This window comes from Ctenopharyngodon idella, chromosome 3 (assembly GCF_019924925.1).
Source record: "Ctenopharyngodon idella isolate HZGC_01 chromosome 3, HZGC01, whole genome shotgun sequence".
NCBI lineage: Eukaryota > Metazoa > Chordata > Actinopteri > Cypriniformes > Xenocyprididae > Ctenopharyngodon > Ctenopharyngodon idella.
The window spans coordinates 14245477-14266999 of NC_067222.1; the positions used below are offsets into that span (position 1 = coordinate 14245477).

Here is a 21523-nt window from a genome sequence, read left to right on the forward strand (position 1 = left end):
CGGCACAACAAGCCAGCCATCACGGCCGTGAGCATCAGACCAACTGCAACAGTGAGCAATTAAAGACCTATTAAGATCATTTTAGGCAAAAGAGCTGAAAAATCACAAATACAGTCAATATTAAAGATTTACTGGTTTATCACTTTCCACCAATAGGTGGCACTGTGACCAAATTCATGCAGTATGGTCAGAGTGGTCATCGCAAAGTTTGGCGTCAATATGTCAAAGCATTGCAGAGATATAGACTCAAGAGTCATTTGGGCATCAAGACAGTAATTCTTCGCTGTGGAATATGAATACGGTTTCGTCTATCAACACGAAATCTTTAATTCGACATGGTCTGAAGATGATACGATTCGATTTTGGTGAAAATTGGATGAATGAAAGAGCAGTTTGAAAAAGTAGGTTTTAAAGAAAATCAAAATGGCGGACAGGAAGTTTGGCTGACTATTGTAAAATTGGCATCAATGTTCTCAGCATGACCCACGGAACCTAATAAAACAAGTCTCATTACAATAGGCCACATTTACATTAAGCAATTAGTATTTTTAATAAATGTTATTACAACATTTGACCACAAGGCGGCGCTGTCTCGAAACCATTTGAGAACCTTCAAAGCATGGTGCCGATGACACATACTGAGTTTCCTAATGGTACACCAATGCATTCATATAATAGAACATTTTATATCATAATACTGTATAGCACTTAATGGCAATTTCGTGTTTTGTTCAATTATAGCGCCACCAAGAGGCACAATCCAACCAATTTTTTTATGTGTCCTCAGGGTGACCCCATACATGTGTGTGTCAAATTTGGTGAAAATATCTCATTTTGTTTTGGAGTTATAGACATTTATATGTATGAGATCATAAAAAATGACCCATGAACGACTTCGTTTTGATTTTTTTGCCACTTCCTATTAAAATTTTGACATTTGGGCTAAAGCATATAGTTAACCAGCTTAGGTTCCGTGTTTCCTACGGTGTCGAAGATATTCGCAATCGTTTTTTAAGCGCTAAATCACCACGCCGCACAAACCGTTATATATATTGGGAATGAAAGTATTGAAGAGAAAAGCAATAAACATACCTGCATAACCAAATACAAATATAATTTTTAAATGAAAGCAAAAGTTTCAACAATTATATAATTGTTAAATCTAAAATAAAACATTATTTTATGTTTTCAAATTGTTAAAGTGTGTTTTTATAGCTAACCCATAATACTAATTCTGCATTAAAACTTAAAAAAGTTAAGTGTGTGTGTGTATATATATATATATATATATATATATATATTAAAGCAACTTATAAATAAGGAATATAACAAGAGATTCATCCTGAGGCAAATAAACATGAGAAGTGCTTGTAATACAAAGTTTCAGACATCGTTTAGAAAAGAACAAGCCATAACAGGGAGGGATTAAAGAAAAGTGAAAGCACATAGGAAGATTTTTTTTATTTATTTATTACGTTCAGCTGTTTCTTGAATATTGTCAGGTATTCAGCATTTGTTTTTTGTCTTCATGATTTAAGATGATACATATAAATATTAAAGGTAATACCTATATGACTACATGACTGAACATGACACTTCTGAGCCCAGAAGAGATATACTGTTTTTTAGACCAACTGAGAATCCAGTTCCCAGGACTTTAACCTCTGCTCCGGTTGGACCAACAGTTGCACCTGTGTCTAATCCAAGTCCCACTTTCACACCAACTGGACCGGCTTTAGCTGATGCGCTGGCGACTTCAGCCCGAGCCATTGCTCCGGCTCCAACCATGTTGGCTTCAGCACCAGCTGAGACGTTGGGGCCTTTGGCTTCTGCCTCAAAAACGCTGAATTCAGCAGAAGCTCGTCCAACTCCTGCTTCTGCATACGCTCCAGCCTTGGGAATTCTCTTTCCTGGTTCGCCTTCAAAAGCTACTGCATATGTACCACTTCCAGCATAGGTGCCTTCTGCACTGGCAGCTCCTGGTCTGTCAAATGTGTCAATTATGTTGATGGTCTCGACTAGATCAACATTAGCTGATGCAAGATGAAACCTTGGCTTTTTTTCAGTTTCCTTTTTTAGTTTCCATGTTGTCAGTTTGAGTAATTTCTTATTTACGTCACTTGAAACAGTGAAATCTGCGCTGGGTGGTCCTTTCCGCAGCTGTTTGGTATAAATTATATCAGATGCTTCATCTGAAAATAAAACAAATTGGCTTTAATGTAGTACATTAAAAAAAAATAAAAACAAGCTTTATATGAACTTACCTCATCATAGCTGCCGTTTTTTATTGAACGTTATAACATTGTGAAGCTGAACAGATATTTTTAAACAACCTTGCAAGCTCTTAGTTCTGTATTTGGTGTGATTTAGTCTAGGTCTTAGATTTTTTTTTGCCTACTCTATCCTCTTTTAGTGTGTGGAGCTAATTTGCATTCAAAACTTTTCAACTTGCAAGGAAAGGTTTTAAAATTGCACAGAACGACAGCAGAACAGAGAGCAAATAATCCTCTTTGAAACTGACTTCAGGGAAGGAGGGTCCCCATCAGTTGAAATCGCTTTTGAATTCATGATCGCTGCCCAAGCCATGGGCCAGGATTGGAAGGATTGGGCAGATTGATTAATGCAAAATCAAGCAAACTCTGCATTATTTGCAGCATTAATGTCTTATTGTCACACTTTTTCTGCTGAAAAAGTTTAACCTGAGAGAGGGAAAGTAATATGAGCTAATAACAATCCGTAATTCTGAGTCCAAACAAATGAATCATTATATGTTCAACTGTCCTGCTGCTGTATTTCAGTACATAGTGTTATAAAGTGAGCAGGAATGGACTGATCATACAGAGCATCGGGATCCTGGATAAAAGTGTTTTAAATGGAAAGAAAAGTTCTGATATGAGGCAGGCCCATCTGAGCAATGGAGAGGGTAATATCTCTCTAAATCATTCATTCACGACCTACACTTTTCTTTTGTCTTTTCAACCTGTTCGCTTCCAAAAGGTGTGAGAGAGATGCAGCTGAGAGAGCAGTCCAGCACCTTTTTTATATTCACATTTATATTTACAAATTAAAGTTAATGTTAATGATTCAATGAAAATACTATATATTATACTGAATATAAATGTAAATTGTGGCAAATATTTGCTAGTCCCAAAAAGCTAACACCTGATTTCTCCAGTATATTAGGTTTTAAAAAGTAAATTATTTTAACGGATTTGCATTTGAATATTTGAAGTGAATGCAATCTGTGGTAATACTATTATAAATTGTAAAGAAAAACCATTATTACAACAGTAGTCAGTGATAAAGCCTAATTGTTAAATTGTAAAAACACGAAATAATAATTTAAAACATTTTAAATGTATAGTATCTGTATATACCTTTGCTCTCGGTAAGCTTTTATAGATGTTGTGATGGTCGTGGTTCTGGCTAATGTGGTTTTGCTGATGGCTGGCTTCCTCATGGCTATTGCCAATACATCAAAAGCTTTATCCTACCTCTGGGCCCCCTTATAATTGGGTTAACCTCCAACATGGAAAATAATTTAACCAATTGAAATGAACTAATTACTAGTGCTGGACAATTATTGCCTAAAATCAAAACCTCGATTAATTGAACATTTCACCTCGATTATGATTAATGAACGATTTTTTATTTTTTTTGCCCTCATAGTTCACTGACAAGTTTTGTACTGAAAATATAATTGACTATTAAAGGTGGGATTTTTTTTTTCTTACAGATTTCTGCTCATTGTAAATCAGATAAAGATAAATTAGCACAGTACCATAATGAGAGCGATTGCGTGTGTGAATTAGTCATACCGTCTCTCTATTAATTGTGAAGCTGTGGGTTGTAAATAGTTCCTTCAAAAGTAGGAAAATATATGCTATAATAAAGCTACTAAGGAACTTTAGTGATAAATCACAGGACAGCGCTGACAACTAGTTTCTGCGTTCCTCTCTGTGTGCGCGACCTTCAAGTTTTGTGCAGCTAGTGTGTGTGGCACAATGCAGACACATACCCCCGGTTTCACAGACAAGGCTTGGCTAGTCCTAGACTAAAATGCATGTTTGAGGTGTTTTAACTGAAAGTAACTTGTATTGACATATGTCAGTGCTATTGTTTTGTCTCAAGATGCACACCAGTAATGTTTTTTTTTTTTTTTCCCAAGGCATGTTTGTAAAAGCTACTTAAATGTCCTAATTTAACTAAGGCCTAATCCTGGCTTAATCTAAGCCCTGTCTGGGAAACAAGGCCATAACGACTTTATGCATCTTAAGCCCTATTCGGATGGGTCTAGATTTCCAAATGTTTGAGTTACAATTCTTATCACTCAGTGTCTCTGATTTCATTTACAGATTCGGACAGGACTAACATTTCCGTGTTTATTACAGAGGTGGGAGTGTGTGTTTTCTAGATGTGGGCATTAAAGGGCATATTGCAGGTTAGAGCTTCAGTGATTCAATGTATAGAAAAACAATGCAGGAACTAGATTCTCTTTAAAATACATGTATAAATACGCTACTTAGGCTTCTGGAGTCGTTTTTTGTGAGAAAATTTTACTTCCGCATCTGAAAAATGCCAAATCGGAAGTGACGTAACGGGAGGGAGTGCGGCAAAGACCCTTTAAGACAAGTCATTTCACTCGGCGGCCATCTTTGAAACGCCTCTCGGGCATGCAAGTGCAACTCCCATCTCTTTGAATGGGGAAACATCAAATTCTCCAAAGCTGTTTGCCAAGCTTTCGATTAAATTTCATATTTGAAATCACCAATGAAATCTGACAGCAACTGTCTCATAAATTTTTTTTCCAAATGCTCGAATCATGACAAAAAAAAAACTGTATTTTTTAGGCTGGCTCAAGCTAATGCGCATGCGCAGACCTAAATGCGCGTCTCTTGTGCCTCGTTTTGGAGGCGCGCGTCTGACTGTTTCTATAGAAACCGGTGCTTCTGACTTTACCAGTCGGCGATTGGCTCTTATTTTGAAGGTGAAACTTATTCCGCCATATTGCGTGTTACACTCTCTCCCATTCAAAACAATACGAGTGACACGTCTTGTGTTATTCTATAGTCTTTGAGTGCGGTCAATATAAACAATAGGAAAACAATGGACCGCAATGACAGTTCGGACGCTGAGGAAATTGTAAATGTTTATTCGTATAACAGACCACAGCCATACAATTAGCCTGCTGTGCGGCCAAGAGAGCAGGGACAGGCCAGGATCAGACAGAATAACGGCCAAAAGAGACAAATTGAGCTGTGGTGTGAGGAGAACCAGTGGAGAACAGGGCAGAGACCGGTGTTAGCTTATAGATATACACGTTAGCTAACGATATGCAACACTGTGCTCAGATCACAATATTGTAAACCTCTGGACTCGATGTCCTGACAGGCTGGAGTTTGTGCAACCTCCACAAACACAATAATTTACCATGACGATGATAAATAGAAAACAAAAACTACCAAAAACACACTGATTCACGACCGCTATTACTGACCAACCTACTCTGCACTGAGTCAACACAGCTCGGCGAACGACTCCCTCTCGTGACGCTGAAAAAAAGCGTTTTTTACAGAGACCGTCACTTTATCTACTAAATTCGTGCCCTTATGTCCTGCAAAACATTTTTAAATCCTGCAGTACCATTTTATATGGTATTTTCGTACAAGGTTATATATTCATCTCGAAATTTTTTTTTAACCTGCAATATGCACTTTATGTCAAGTCACCTTTATTTATATAGCACTTTTTACAATACAGATTGTTTCAAAGCAGCTTTACAGTGATAACTGGAAAAGTACGCAACAAAGTTTGTTTTGGCTGTACAGCAGCTATGGAAGAAAATAGGATTTAGTTCCATTGTAAAAATCATCAGTTATTATAGTTCATTTCATGTGTGTGTGTATATATATATATATATTCATCTATATAATATTGTTCAATAGTAGGCATTACAGAAAGTCGTGTGCTATGCTTTCATGCATTACGTATGACATATGTCTTAAGTTATTAAGATATTTATTAACATAATTTTAATTTATTATATATATATATATATAAAAAAAAAAACCTCATTAAGTTTACTTAAAAAGTTATCCGTCATGGATTCAACAACAACATTTCTTCAGCCATCGGCACCAGATCCGCCCACTCTTTCAGTGTCGTCAGAATTCTGATCACCTGCACCTGTGCACCTTCATCATCACACCCTTCTTAAGCCACTTTTCCCTTCACTTCACTCTCTGGGCTCGTCGCATGACACTCCTACCACTCTCCTGAGTACTTACCTGCTGTACCCGATCTTGTATCCAAGTCTGCTGTATTTAGTTCCCCTTTGTCTTTGTCCTGGTTCTCCTTTTCCTCTTTGTCTTTGTCCTGGATCTCCTGTTCATCTGCCTGCATCGTCATCTCGTCACCTGCACAAGAGACAATGAGTTACCACCAGCTAAGTCAACTGACAAACTATCCATCTGCCATTATCCTTAGCTGTCGCGTTCCTGCTCTGCTCTCATCTTACCTGCAAATAAAACTGTTTATTATAACTCTGTCCTCTTCTGTTTGTGACAATATAGGAGTGGCTGTTTAGAATAAACCCACATAATTGCGCAGTGAAATCTAGTCAAACATCTTACTCTTCCCTAGTGAAAAATAAATATACTAAAATCTATTTGAAATACATTTATTTTCTGCTAAGTATACTACAATTGCATTTACATATTTATGTACTTAATATAAATACCCTGCAATTGTACTTTTAGTATACTAAATTGGTATACTTAAAGTCTGCTTAACTGGAACAAGTATTTTTGTGTTGAGGTCCAACTGAAGATATACTTAAGTACATTTGATTGTGCTAAAGTGGAACTATTGCAAGTATACTGTAGGTACACTCTATATATCTTGCATTCAAATTACACAGTGATCATACTATCCTTACTAATAATTATATTAAACACATTTTAGGCTTAATTTTAAGAAATATGTATTGTGCATTGTGCAATAAAGAACTCCAAATAAAGTTTAATTAAAATATTTGTCAGTAAATATATAAAAATGGGTTTTTAGTTAGTGTGAAATGAATGTAGGCCTATTTTAAACACATTTTAGTAGGTTTTTTTCACTAGGGCAGACTCTGCATCCATTGCCTCTGACATGTTTTCTCACTGTCATGCACCTAACTCTGAAACTCTTAAAGGGTTAGTTCACCCAAAAATGAAAATAATGTCATTAATTACTCACACTCATGCCGTTTTACACCCGCAAGACCTTCGTTAATCTTCGGAATGCAAATTGAGATATTTTTGTTGAAATCCGATGACTCAGTGAGGCCTACATAGGGAGCAATGACATTTCCTCTCTCAAGATCCATTAATGTACTAAAAACATATTTAAATCAGTTCATATGAGTACAGTGGTTCAATATTAAAATTATAAAGCAACGAGAATATTTTTGGTGCGCCAAAAAAAAAAAAAATTATTTAGTGATGACCGATTTCAAAACACTGCTTCATGAAGCTTCGGAGCGTTATGAATCAGCGTGTCGCATCTGCAGTTCGGAGCGCCAAAGTCACGTGATTTCAGCAGTTTGGCGGTTCGACACGCTGATTCATAACGCTCCGAATCTTCCTGAAGCACTGTTTTGAAATCTTAATTTGTGTTCCGAAGATCAACAAAGGTCTTACGGGTGTAAAACGGCACGAGGGTGAGTAATAAATGACATTATTTTCAGTTTTGGGTGAACTAACCCTGTGAGGAAATCCAGAGTTACCTAAACTCATAATTATGAGTCGTGCTGATGTTCATGTGCATTTTAAATATATTCTTTTTGACATGACTTGAAAACACTGTATGCTGAAGCTAAACCTTGACCCCATTGGCCTGCTCCAACGTCCTACCATTAGACTGCAATGATTGATATGTTTTCAAACACACCATAAAGCCAATGCCATCACACTCACCAACAATCGGTTTAGCTGTACTTTTGTTAAACAACCAAACTCGCTGGAGTGCACACTATTGGGAATCTGTGTTGCAGTTAAGGCAGATTTGTCAGATGGAAACTGGGTCTAGAAACTCATTGTAGCTAAAGACACAAGTCTCACCATGTTTTTCAAATCCGTGAATGATGAAATTATTTTTAGATGATGCTATGTAATTTTTTAGATGAGACTTTCTTTTTGTGTAAACCAAAGAAAACGTGAGGTATGAAGTGAAATAAAGATTACTTTATTGTAGCCTATTTAAAGCACACTATAATGATGCCATTAGCACACTAAGTTAACTTGGAATGCCATTGCAATGTGTTTTAAAATCACTAAAAGTTTGTTATCAGTATAATATTAATGTATGTTCAACACTCTTACAATGTACAAACCTGATTCCAAAAAAGTTGGGACACTGTACAAATTGTGAATAAAAAAGGAATGCAATAATTTACAAATCTCATAAACTTATATTCTATTCACAATAGAATATAGATAACATATCAAATGTTGAAAGTGAGACATTTTGAAATGTCATGCCAAATATTGGCTCATTTTGGATTTCATGAGAGCTACACATTCCAAAAAAGTTGGGACAGGTAGCAATAAGAGGCCGGAAAAGTTAAATGTACATATAAGGAACAGCTGGAGGACCAATTTGCAACTTATTAGTTCAATTGGCAACATGATTGGGTATAAAAAGAGCCTCTCAGAGTGGCAGTGTCTCTCAGAAGTCAAGATGGACAGAGGATCACCAATTCCCCCAATGCTGCGGCGAAAAATAGTGGAGCAATATCAGAAAGGAGTTTCTCAGAGAAAAATTGCAAAGAGTTTGAAGTTATCATCATCTACAGTGCATAATATCATCCAAAGATTCAGAGAATCTGGAACAATCTCTGTGCGTAAGGGTCAAGGCCGGAAAACCATACTGGATGCCCGTGATCTTCGGGCCCTTAGACGGCACTGCATCACATACAGGAATGCTACTGTAATGGAAATCACAACATGGGCTCAGGAATACTTCCAGAAAACATTGTCGGTGAACACAATCCACCGTGCCATTCACCCTTGCCGGCTAAAACTCTATAGGTCAAAAAAGAAGCCATATCTAAACATGATCCAGAAGCGCAGGCGTTTTCTCTGGGCCAAGGCTCATTTAAAATGGACTGTGGCAAAGTGGAAAACTGTTCTGTGGTCAGACGAATCAAAATTTGAAGTTCTTTTTGGAAAACTGGGACGCCATGGCCAATTACAACATCATGGCTGCGTAGAAGAAGGATCCGGGTACTGAAATGGCCAGCCTGCAGTCCAGATCTTTCACCCATAGAAAACATTTGGCGCATCAGAAGACCGTTGAGCAACTAGAAGCCTGTATTAGACAAGAATGGGACAACATTCCTATTCCTAAACTTGAGCAGCTTGTCTCCTCAGTCCCCAAACGTTTGCAGACTGTTATAAAAAGAAGAGGGGATGCCACACAGTGGTAAACATGGCCTTGTCCCAACTTTTTTGAGATGTGTTGATGCCATGAAATTTAAAATCAACTTATAAATGATACATTTTCTCAGTTTAAACATTTGATATGTCATCTATGTTGTATTCTGAATAAAATATTGAAATTTGAAACTTCCACATCATTGCATTCCTTTTTTATTCACAATTTGTACGGTGTCCCAACTTTTTTGGAATCGGGTTTGTAAATCACCCTTTTGTGGTTGTATTGCTGCAGGCATAAGTGACCCACAGCGTGCAGTACACATTGCAACTCTGTTGCATCATAACAGCATTAACAAAAATTAGCATCACGATCACACTTTACATATAACAATAGTAATGATAAACAAAAACATACAAAAAGACATACCTGTAAAATGAAATAAATCACCCTTTTGTGGTTGTATTGCTGAAGGCATAAGTGACCTAAATAAAATAACATTAACCGTGGCCTTACTAGAGTTAACGAAAGGCCAAATAACTTATAAAATATATGTTAATAATCAAATTAAATGGTCAAAATATTACCCTAACTAAATCATAAACATAAAATACTTAAAAACTCAACTTATTTTGCATTATAATCGAATATATTTAACTAAATTGAGACGGAGCATAAGCTTACAGTACACATTGCAACCGCTGTGTTGCGTGATCTCCCGTCTTATCGAACATTTTTGCCTGCAGTTCTCACACAACCCACATGAGGGCACCAGTACAACATGAAATTAACCGCTGCTGAATTTATAAGAATTCACAATAAAACTAAATAAAATCCTAACTCTGTTACACGTGCCGTTTTTTCCCCGGACGCGTCCTGGCCAGGATTTCTACGTTTAAAATATCCTGGTTTTGTTTTCCTGTTGCTTACTTTAATATCATATGCCGATCGGTCTGTGCAGACCTGCTTCAAGACACAAGCAAGTATGAAAACAGAAAAACAAAATCTGGGTATTTTAGGCAATATTGAATTCTTGGTCAGGATGCGTTTGAGAAAATGTATGTTTACCGTATGTTCTTTTTTTCTGAAAGTTTTAAGCCAGTTACAAATTCTAATAGTTCTTTATTCGAATTCAAAATGTTTTTTTTAGAACAATGTGTATAAAGGACAAGATCCTTTTAACCAAACAGTACTGAGTAATACAAGTACTGAAAGGCTCAAGTACATGTCATTTGTGGTATAATATAATATGATTTAGGAACAAGAGGAATCAGTGATTGTTTAATCTGTATTTATGACATCTCACTCCAAGGAGACTAACCTGCAGTCATTTAATCCACTTTAAACCAGTATATATTTAGTAAAACAATTATTTGAATAATTTTAACATGGCTTCAGCTTTAGACAATTCTGTACATGCTCATCCACACAAATCTATGTAATATTTAAGTTTAATTTTAATTCGGTTCATTATCACATTGTTTTCTGTCTTGCAATTTATTATGTATTTTTTAATTTTCTGTTAAAACATTTTTTAAACTTTTTCTACCAAATGCAATGTTTCTCTCGGTTTTCTCTCAGCCTACCATGTCATCAGATCAAGAGATGCCGCTAGCGACCTTTGACAGAGTTTTTAACAGCATCTCAAGAGCCAGACAACAGCTCTCAGCTAACACTAATAACAACCTCCTTACTTCAACTAGACGCCTTTTCCGGCATCAGGTCCAACGACTTCACAGTAAGTCGGGCTGTGCTATGTAACCATTTCCATAATTAACAGTGATTTACCAATGTTTAAGATATTATTTAACTGTGTATTTTTTGTGTATGCCAGGACCACCGGGAAGGCAAGAAAATTCTGTCTGGCAAACACACCTTTTCCTCCTCTCTGGCCCAGATATTGAGATTTTACCATCTACAACAGAGCTTGAACGGTTTGCAAACATGGGATTAGGTAAATATATACTTGATATATAAGGATTTCAGATGTAACACAGTGTTATTTGAATTGTAATTCCAAAAAAAATTTCAAAACCATTTTGTAACGGAGGTTGCTCAAAACATTAGCTTATCCTGTTTATTCATAAAAAGAAATTACTGTCAGGACAGATCATAAAAACAAGTATTTAGAACTATTTTATTTTATTTAGCTATTTTATTTTTTTTTCTATAATTTAGCTTTTACACTCTAAGTCTTAATGCACAGATCATTTGACACACAGTATCAGATTGTTTTGTTTCATCCATTGCTACGGTTATCATAGTCACTTGGATTCAGCTGCACATTTAAATGAGTTTATTAAAGCAAAAACTTTTTATTTTGTAGTTAGTAGCATGAAAAACCTTAATACAGCCTTAAAAAAGTGAGCAAAGATTGTTGGCATTATAATCACTGAAGCTGTTTATTACTTTAGGTCAATTTGAGGTATGCAAAGTAGTACACTTTCAAAAATTCATTATCAATGGAGCTGTCTACACTGCAATGATTTTCTTATTATACTTTCTTATTATATTTTCTTGGTGGGCATAAACGTATTTTAAATACAGGAAAAACATCTTTTTAAAAACAGGAAATGTTACTTATTGTTAACCAAACTTGGTAGTGATCTGTATATTAAACCTGATCTATTACATACAGTATATGATTAGCTGATGAGCTGTTGTTTATTTTATGTTGCTTATGTGTACTTTCAATTTTGTAGGTAGACCAGTGCATGAAACAACAGGGAGAGGAATCCAACGATCAAAAATTCAATTAAATTGGTTGATTTACTTTTGCTCCAGCACAACCCTCCTTTGGCATAACCAAACTGTATGATGTGATTTACTAATGTTCGTCAATGTACTAGTATTTCTCAGAACTTTACACTTCTATCAGTGCATTGTGTTCTCATGCTAATTTGTCCTGTTTAGTAAATCTGGCCCTAAATGTTCAAATGAACGAGCCATTTCTTTAAGACATGTTCAGTTGAATTGGCCTTTAATTTAACTTCAATATAAATTATATGTTTCTGCACAGTGCACATTAAGGCCCGGTTACAGGGCTTAGCTTAAGCCAGTACTAGGTCTTAGTAAAAATGATGTGCAAGAAAATGTTACATTTGTGCATATTGTGACAGAACAATGGAGCTGACATATTTTAACATCTGTCAGAGCAAGATATTTTCAGTTGAGACAGTTCAAACATGCATTTTAGTCTGGGACTACCCTTAAGCCTTGTCTGTGAAACCGGGGGTTAATGTTAGGTGACAGTTCAAGTAACTTCTTTACTGTGCAGTGACTCTAACAAATTCTTTGTCATTGTTGTTTTTTTTTTTTTTTTGTCTTCTCTTAGGTAATGACACCATCCGCAGCCATTCCCTAGAACTCACAACAACCATCCAACACTACAGCACTGAGACCACAGAATCCATAAATCTGCGTGTGAGTGAAGTTATTTTTGATGTTGTCAATGGTTGTAAATATGACTGATTTGTGACTCATAGTTGTACTATATTTCCTTCAGGAGTGGCGAGCTATACGTTCCCAGCAAGATGAAGAATATAATGCTTCTTTGTTGGCAGATATAGAAAAGGTAATTTTTGACTATTTGCAGTTTGCTTGCCAAGGTTCAATTTTGTTTAAAACAAACATGTGTAATACATATATGGTATTGCAGGACAGAAGGAGGCACTGCTGTGAGGTTCTGGAAGAAAAGCGCAAAAAGGTTAGTGCTGCCACTAAATATTTTATTGTTTAATTTTCTTTTTTTTTTTAATATATATATATATATATTTTTAGGCCATTGAGGAAAGACGCCAGCGAACGGCAGCCCGTGTTGAACCTCTAGATGGAGAATTTCTGAAAGCCAAATATCCAAATGGAGATGTGAATAAGAGGAAATTTATCATGTCTGATCCAATTCAAGTAAGAAGTTCATTGTGAAGAAGGATTAAGATTTTTGATGATTTTGATTTGGCCATATGCATTACCTTTTATTGATAAATTATCATCATTTTTGGCCTGATTGTCTCTGTTAAGTTTTATCTTAAGGCTCGTTAAGAATCCCTGCATCCCAGTTTGCCTACTTATACCATGCCCTAAAAGTATGTACTCTTTATGTGAAGAAAAAGTACATACTTTTGAGTGTGTGAGAGAAGAGTAGGCAAGCTTTGGGACATACTATCCAGTCATAAAACTGTGTCTTTAACGGACACCATAAACTGGCCTGTCAGTCATCTTTTCACAGTTAATATCCTCCACATTTAATTTAATTTAATTTGCTACTAGCTGGAGAGAAAATAAGTAGTATGTTGTTCTGCAATTTATGGGTCTTACATGCGAAGACTCTTCTAGAATTCATGCATAATGATGCATTTAAAACTTGATGAAGTAATGGATTTTTTTAAAAGTTCACATTGTTAGTTAAAATGAAATATAACATGGATAACATTAAATAAACATTTTTATCAGTTGAAATTGTTATTATTAGTGACTCATCCACTCATCCAGTGTCCATCCACCTATTTTTATGTGCATTTTGCATGAAAACATGCACATAAACTAAGATGGAAACACATTTACCAAGTAAAATCCAGTACATGACAGATTATAACTCATCATGCCCAAATGTATAGAATCAGTAACAGTTATGTTCAGTCTGTGATTACAGTCTACATTAATGTCTGTGTGTAAGTGTTTGGAATCTTTTCCAGTGTAAGTATATAGTCTTCAAATGTGTTGAGTTCCTTCTTAGAATGATTCAGCTAGTCATAAAGTGTTCTTCAAGCTTAACTCAGAATAGAGCATACTCAGCATAGAGTAAAAGGTTGATTCTTTTAAGAATCAGATTGTCTAAATGAGAATTGATTAAATTTGAGAAATCAACAATTTTATTGATTCAATTCATTAATTTTAATTTTGAAGACCAACCTACAGAGCCAATTGTCATTGATATTGATGAAGAGACACCACTTAGTTCTCCATCTCCCCAGCCATCAGACATTGCAGATCTATCCCTAATAGATCAAGGGAGGTCTGTGGCCCTAGATGAGTATGTTCCTATATATGCTGATTTACTAACAGTTAAAAAATATTTTTTATGTATTCGCAAATTAACATACACACACACAAAGCCACCAACTCTTCATTTAAAAATAATGGGATGAGGTTGCTTTGTGAATGGTAGTCCCTGCATGTGTGAGCGGGGCTTTATGCAACTAGCAATATTCTAAAATATACCATAATGTTCAGCATTTGACTAAAAACAAACCAATCTTTGTCTCTTGCAGGGTTGACCTACAGACCATTCTAAAAAAACTGCAAAGCAAAATTGATGGAAACATCTGCCCAACAGCAAACCAAATAAATGTGTTCAGAGAAAACATACTACAGTGCAGCCTGCAAGCTGTCAAGCGGCGACGATTCAACCCACAAGCAAAATTAGATGTAGTGTTTGTTGATGCTGAGGAAAATGGGGAAGGAGCAATAGATGAAGGCGGCCCTACTAGAGAATACTTGCGGTTGTTGATGCGGGCCATCCATCAATCAAATGTCTTTCAGGGCCATGAGAAAGACCGGAGTTTGGCTCTAGACACACGAGGTCAGTACTCCTGTTAAAACAGAAAGCTTTTGTGTCAGGTTATGTTGTAATGCTATTCAGCCATTCGGTATCCATGAAAAAAATTGTTATTTTTTTTCTCCCACCACTACGGGTCAGATGATGCTTTTTGGATTCCACCTTCCACCTTTTGAGGTTTTGAGTCACTCTTGAGAGGATAATGGAGTTTGCCACTGGAGCCTCCACAGTGCCACCTCTGGGTTTCCCCCACCGCCCAGAAATAGAGTTCTTCCATCAAGACGGGAAAATCTTTCCAGAGGCCAATACTTGCCTCATTATACTACGACTGCCGATAAACACAGAATATGAAATGTTCAAGACCTACATGACGGAGGGAATCATGCAGAGCCCATATTTTGGTGTTGCATGAAATGATTATATCGAGAGCTGCATCCATAATGGATGGGGTTTTGTTGCATTGTGGTGAGTTTGTATCTTGTTGTCATTGTTGTTAAAAGGAGAGTTAGCCCAAATATGAAAATTGTCACTGTTCACTCACCCTCAGATAGTACCAATGTATTAGTTTCTTTGTTTTTTGAATGAAAAAAAGAATGTTAATTCTTCCTCTTTTAAAGGAATAGTTCAGCAAAGAAAATTAAATGTTGTCAATGATTTATGACTTACAGAAGTCTCATGCTTTAAGCTTTAATATTACCTTTTTACACAAAGTAATTTTATGTACAGTTACAACTGAGTACAGCTTTTATTAATTTCAAGTTCCATTTAAGAAGCACCCTGAAGTTAAATATGTTTGAGATGTGCATCCATTCCAAAATAAAATGCATTGTTCTGCATTATGCATGTTCGTGTTTATTGTGGAAAAAAACAGTTACATTGCTCATTTTTAACTGTTTGTTCAGGTTCTCTCACTTGTACACCAGCTTTTCATAGAAAATCATTTTTTCAATGTCAGCATCTAAGCATCTATTAATTCTTCAACAGAGCATTCTTGTAGTTAAAACTTTTACATATTAAAATATTACAAAAAAAAAATGACATTCTTTATAACACACTCTAACCTGCAACACTAGTTTGCCAAAACATTAGCAATTTCTGCTCAACATACCTGAAACTTAATCTTCAAATCTGTAATATGGTCACTAGCATGGGAAACTGTTTCCATTTGCTGAGAAGTAAGGTTAATTTGAGGCTGTTCAACAGTTACAGCTGGGATTTCTTCATTTTCAGCTGTGGGCAAAGACTCAAACACATTGTTGATGGCTGTGCTGTCAGTTCCTATCCTTGACAGCATTCCTTCTGTCCATATCTGTGTTGGTGTTTCATTGTTTTCTGTCTGCAAAGCATGGTGATTCCATGCCTCTTTGAAGTGCTGTAGTCTAGCTTGGATCTGTGGAAGAAAAACTATGGCTGAGTGAAACTTTGTGAAGGTCATTGCTGGGATCAAGCAGTTCAGAATCTTCAAGACTGTAGAATGATTGTAGCACATGTAAAAATACATCCCTCCACAAACGTTCTATCCTTTGGTTGTGGACTGATTCCCCAGTAATGTGACTCCGGCGCTGAAGTCCTTGTACAAGGTTCATAAACAAGGCCACTTGTAAGTTCTCACCACCGTGATCTGACCTTACCCTAGAGGGCAGACCGTAAAGGCATGTTGCTTGAATAAACTGAGACAGCACAGTACTGGCACAGTTGTCGGTATGTGATTAGTCGTGAATGTCCATCGATTGCACCATGAATCACAAAGCCCCATCTAAAAGTAAAAATAAAAATACAAATGTAAGTTAAATATTATAGGTAGTACAGTGTGAAGAACAAAGAGGTCCTACAGGTCCCACTTTTTCACAGTTCCCAGGTTTCTATTATGCAGGACGTCACAAAAGACACTTTAAATTTAATTGTGAACAAATCAACCTTTACAACAGGGCTCACAAATAATCAAGAACTGTTTGGACAAATTTTTTATTTTAACATGAATAAATGATGAAAAAAGCATAATCAAGAAATGAGGAAGTGTCGGGCAACATAAGGACAACTGGAATATTAGGGTATTATGATTTACAATGGCTGCTCAGGTTGTGGTAATTGCATGTGTCTAAACATATTTGGCTGTAGATTCTATAAATCAGAATTGGATAATGCAAGTCTACACTAGGCTATAATTTAGCATCGCAGAAACGCACTGTCACACCATTTTCATGCTGCATTAGCAGAACAAAAACTACAATTAAACTAACCTTATGAGGCACATGTTACCATCAATGTGCCAGAGACTGTTGGGACAGGGCACATGATAAACTCTTCTAGCCACTGTGCTGCTTCATCTCCTTGCAGCAGCCGCTGGATTGATACGTACCAACATCTCACGAACCCTATGCCGGGAAACCCTCAATCCTTCTGCAACCAGTAAGGCTGGCATCATCTAAAATGGTTGCATTGAATTGAAAAAAATTAAATAATAATAATTAGTTTATGAACTGATAGGACAGACCTTAAAATGAAATCAAACAAGGCTTACCTCACTTCCAGTATTTGGATACTGGCATTGGAGTCGTCTCACTACATTTTCAAGTTCTTCATCATCCACTCCTGACATTCTGCTCCTGATTGATACACCAAGCAGCTTGGACCTCTTGTACAGAAATGAGGATGAGCACCCTAACATTCTTGCCATTCGCTTGACTGTGTGACCTTGCTTCATTAAAAATTCAATTTGGTCATGTGTTATTTGAATGGCTGGTCTACCTCGGCTACCTGCAATTGAAAGTAACATATATTTGTTTTACTGACATGCAGCTCCTAATGGCAAGCAATATAATATTAGAAAAATGGTGACAAATAAGAATGGAAAGAAAGGAAGGAATGGAACAAGGTAATAGTCTAAAAATAGGGTGATGGCAGATTTAAATTACTTTTTCAATATTGTTTTCTTTAGTACAAATGTTGAAGAAATACAATTTCTTTATTATGAGTCATGGAACTTGACCAGGCAAAGTTGAAAAATGAAAATTAAACTTTGACCTGTTGGAGTGTCTGTTTCTGTTATTTTTAAACGTAAATAAGGTACACTGATGTGTGATAATCTGAATGTCACATACAAATACATTTTTATGGACTGACTGGCCTGTGTGTGGAACCTTATCAGTAGCGTTTTTCAGTAGCCATTCAAATAATTGTTTCTTTAATCCTTATTTTCTTCTAAAATGTTAATAAAATTATGTAGGCATACAGTTTGTTGTACAGTCCTACTTTTAACTATATGTATTATGTACAATAGGTATATAGATTTGAATTTGTATTATAACTGTATTAATTTTGTAAGTGAATAGTTACATAGCATGTACACTGGTTAGACTACTTTTAATGCAGACCGAGGGGAAAGTTACAGTTTTATTACCATGGCTACCGTCATGACCAAAGTAGAGAGCAGACAATAAACAAACACATAAACAAGACAAAAACGAGCTTTCCAAGATGCCTCGCTTGTGTATGTGGTTACTGCATATAAAGAACATAGTTTTAAAAAACAGAAACTCACCTGAGCTACTTTGAGATACGGAAAAAGCTGTAGTTCCCTCACTCTGCAAATGCGTTGACAGCATTGTTCGAATTTCATCCAGATTTCTGTTCAATTCTTCATACATCTCAGGAGGTAGCAAATATGAAATTCTCTGTGCATTTCTTAAGCAATCATCTATCGCACGAAGTTCACGCTCACCACAATTTCCTTTCAATTTGTTGACACATTCTTGCTATTTTGTCGAGAACATCTGCCGCCATGGTTTAATAATCCCTGAAGTACTTCATATCTTTTCTCTCTGAAAACAAAAGCAGACTAAAGTTGTTAGCGGTTAGCTAGGGAGTCGGGGAGGAACTCTGGGTGGTGCTGAGGAAATGTAGTTTCACGTCACGCAACAGCGGATTCGACTAGGAGCAAGTACAATTCAGATATTTTAAAATATAATTGTGATTAGTCGAAACCGAATTAGAGAGATCTCTAATTACCTTTGCGGATAAATAACGAGTCTTTTAAAGATATTTATGACATCATTACAGATATCTTATATATATTTTGACTAGTCAAAACTCCATTTTACAGATATCTCAAATCGGATTTCTTACTAGTGCAATTATAATTGCAGATATCTCTAATTGTCATTCTGACTAGTCGAATTATAATTATCACTCGTCAAAATACAATTGTTACTATCTTTAAATATATTTATAGATAGTCAGAACAAAGGTTTAAATGCTAAAACGGCTTGCCATATTTAAATGCTAAAACAGCTTGCCATACCTTACATCAATCTATCCCTTTGAACCGTGTTCACAATCTGATGACATAATACCACTGCAGAGACACGCCCGTGCTCCTCGAGTCATCTTACATCGGTCTATCCCTTTAAACTGTTTTCAATCTGATGGCATGATACCACTGCAGAGACACGCCTGTGCTCCTCGAGTCATCTTACATCGGTCTATCCCTTTAAACTGTTTTCAATCTGATGGCATGATACCACTGCAGAGACACGCCCGTGCTCCTCGAATCATGCGCTCAATATGACTGGTCGACTGTTATGCTCAAATGTGATTTGATTAAAGAGTTCGACAGGACAGTCTCAAAATACACGCACACCAACCCGAGCCATTACACATGAGGATTTGCAAATGCAGATAATCAATGACAATCAATTCGCAGAAACACTGGATGTAAAAACATTCAGAAATGTGCAAGCATACTGTGTTTGTGTATTTGTAAATTGTGGTTTGCAAGTGAATAATAGTTTTTAATGCAAGTTTGTATATATATTAATGCAAGTTTGAATATATATTAAATCATAAATTTAAATAAGCCTACGATTTACGATAATTCTGAGAGCAAGTGAAGGCAGCAATAGTGCAGATAGTCGGTGAAGATAAGCACATAGTATAGTGACTTCACTATACGACTAACCTTTACGTTTGTTGCTCAGCTAAACAAAATGTTAAACCAATTAAAAATAAAAAGGAAACAAAAAAACATTTAAAGTTATACACTTAAATATAGTTTATTGATTTGGCTATTTCTCCACAGAAATGTAAGTTCTGTTTCTGCGTGATTTGAACACAATTTCTTTTCAGTAACGTTACACCCAACAGAATACGCACCTCAAATGAACAGTGTGCTTTAGTAGGCTATATTAGATATGTGAAGATTTCAGTTCTTACCTACTCTCTGGACAAGCATGTTCTTCTTCCATCTCTCCTGCAGTTTTACTGCCACTCCAGTTTGCGGATACATGGTCAGTCAACTCATCTGCCGATCTGCGAAGTGCCAACTGAGTTAATATCTGCAGGGTTGATTACAAGTGACTCTCCTTCATACGCAAACCCGAAAATTGCTCATGCATCAATATGTGAGCTCATGTTTAGGGTGGCAGCTGTCACTGACTTCCATCAGTCCCACTGGATGCTTTTGCTATGAATGCCAAATGTCTGTCATGTCTTTTCAGTAAGCCTGTCAGTATGCACAAAGAGTAACCAAGAAGATAAATAACATATTCAAATAATTAAAAATTAAAATAATTACAATTAGTAAAAGTGTAATACATAACAGTTGAAATTAAAGCGATAAGACAAACCTGAGTGTTGATTTCTGTATCTTATGTCCACCTCCAGAGGTCCAAATTGCAAATGAATGCTCTCTGCTGGTATTTATATATCCAGGACACCTTGAAATCACATGACACAAGATTTCTTTGAAATCACATGGCAAAACAGAAAGTGATTTTATTTGTAGTTAACTATTTATGATATATATATGATAGAAATAAATGTGCAAACACACATACAGAAATCAACCTTTATGTATTTATTTGACTGACTTTCAGTCATATCTCCTTCACTTCTAAATGTACTGAAGACATTGAGTAATCATTCACAGTAGTAGTTCAGCTTCTCCATTTTTAAAGAAATGAGATAAGTGTGGGTTGTTCATGTCAAATCTGTCAAAATCTGTTTTTCTGAAAATAGACTGATTAGTGTGGAGCATTCATCTGTTACTGAACCAATGTGGCTCGGGTAAATTAATCACTGTGGTACGTCTGGTCAGGACGCAATGAAGATGCCCACAGGTTTCTTTGAGGATTTATTATCTAGGTCCCATACACCTATAAACAAATAGAAACAAATATGGATATCAGCAGTTAACATTGAAAATAGCAAAACAATACAATAATCAATAACAAGATTAAACAATATTATAGTTAGGAAACTTTACAACAATTCTAGAAGTTACATTCTTCACTTTTGTTTATTTATCTTATCATTATTCAACCCTCTACCGCATGGTGTTGCCATAAGGCAACATACTCTTGTTAAATAATTTCTTATTTCTTGTGCTTCACTTTTTGACTTTCTCTGTGTCTTGGGATTTTTCCATTATGCACATCATGTACCTACCTAGACAAAACAAGAAGTAGTAGTCCTTGGACACACTGACACTCTCACACGTAACCAGAAGTTGAAGACACACACACATTTACGCACCCAGAGTGGAATTATGAG

General features: G+C 36.1%; 2 protein-coding genes across 9 annotated transcripts in view; one reads left to right on the forward strand and one right to left on the reverse strand.

The window, feature by feature from the left end:
• LOC127509922 (uncharacterized) overlaps positions 1 to 21523 on the forward strand; it is a 44085-nt gene that overhangs the window by 19395 nt on the left and 3167 nt on the right. The window lies entirely within an intron of this gene.
• On the reverse strand, positions 1447 to 20665 carry LOC127509984 (uncharacterized). 7 transcript variants are annotated; one of them, XR_007929408.1, is made up of 10 exons: positions 20599 to 20654; positions 20409 to 20474; positions 20186 to 20281; positions 17496 to 18795; positions 17215 to 17399; positions 16083 to 16730; positions 15103 to 15302; positions 14904 to 15008; positions 6288 to 6416; positions 1447 to 2192 (listed from the first exon to the last, which is right to left on the reverse strand). XR_007929408.1 is itself a non-coding variant. In XM_051889423.1 (6 exons), the coding sequence occupies exons 2-6, from the start codon at positions 20412 to 20414 to the stop codon at positions 1576 to 1578; spliced, it is 969 nt and encodes a 322-aa protein (XP_051745383.1). In that variant the 5' UTR covers positions 20415 to 20474; positions 20599 to 20646; the 3' UTR covers positions 1447 to 1575. The 7 variants fall into 7 exon arrangements, 2 of the variants coding, with proteins under 2 accessions (XP_051745383.1, XP_051745384.1); XR_007929409.1 differs by lacking the exon at positions 20409 to 20474 and having other exon boundaries at positions 20599 to 20665; XR_007929405.1 differs by having other exon boundaries at positions 20186 to 20474; positions 20599 to 20650.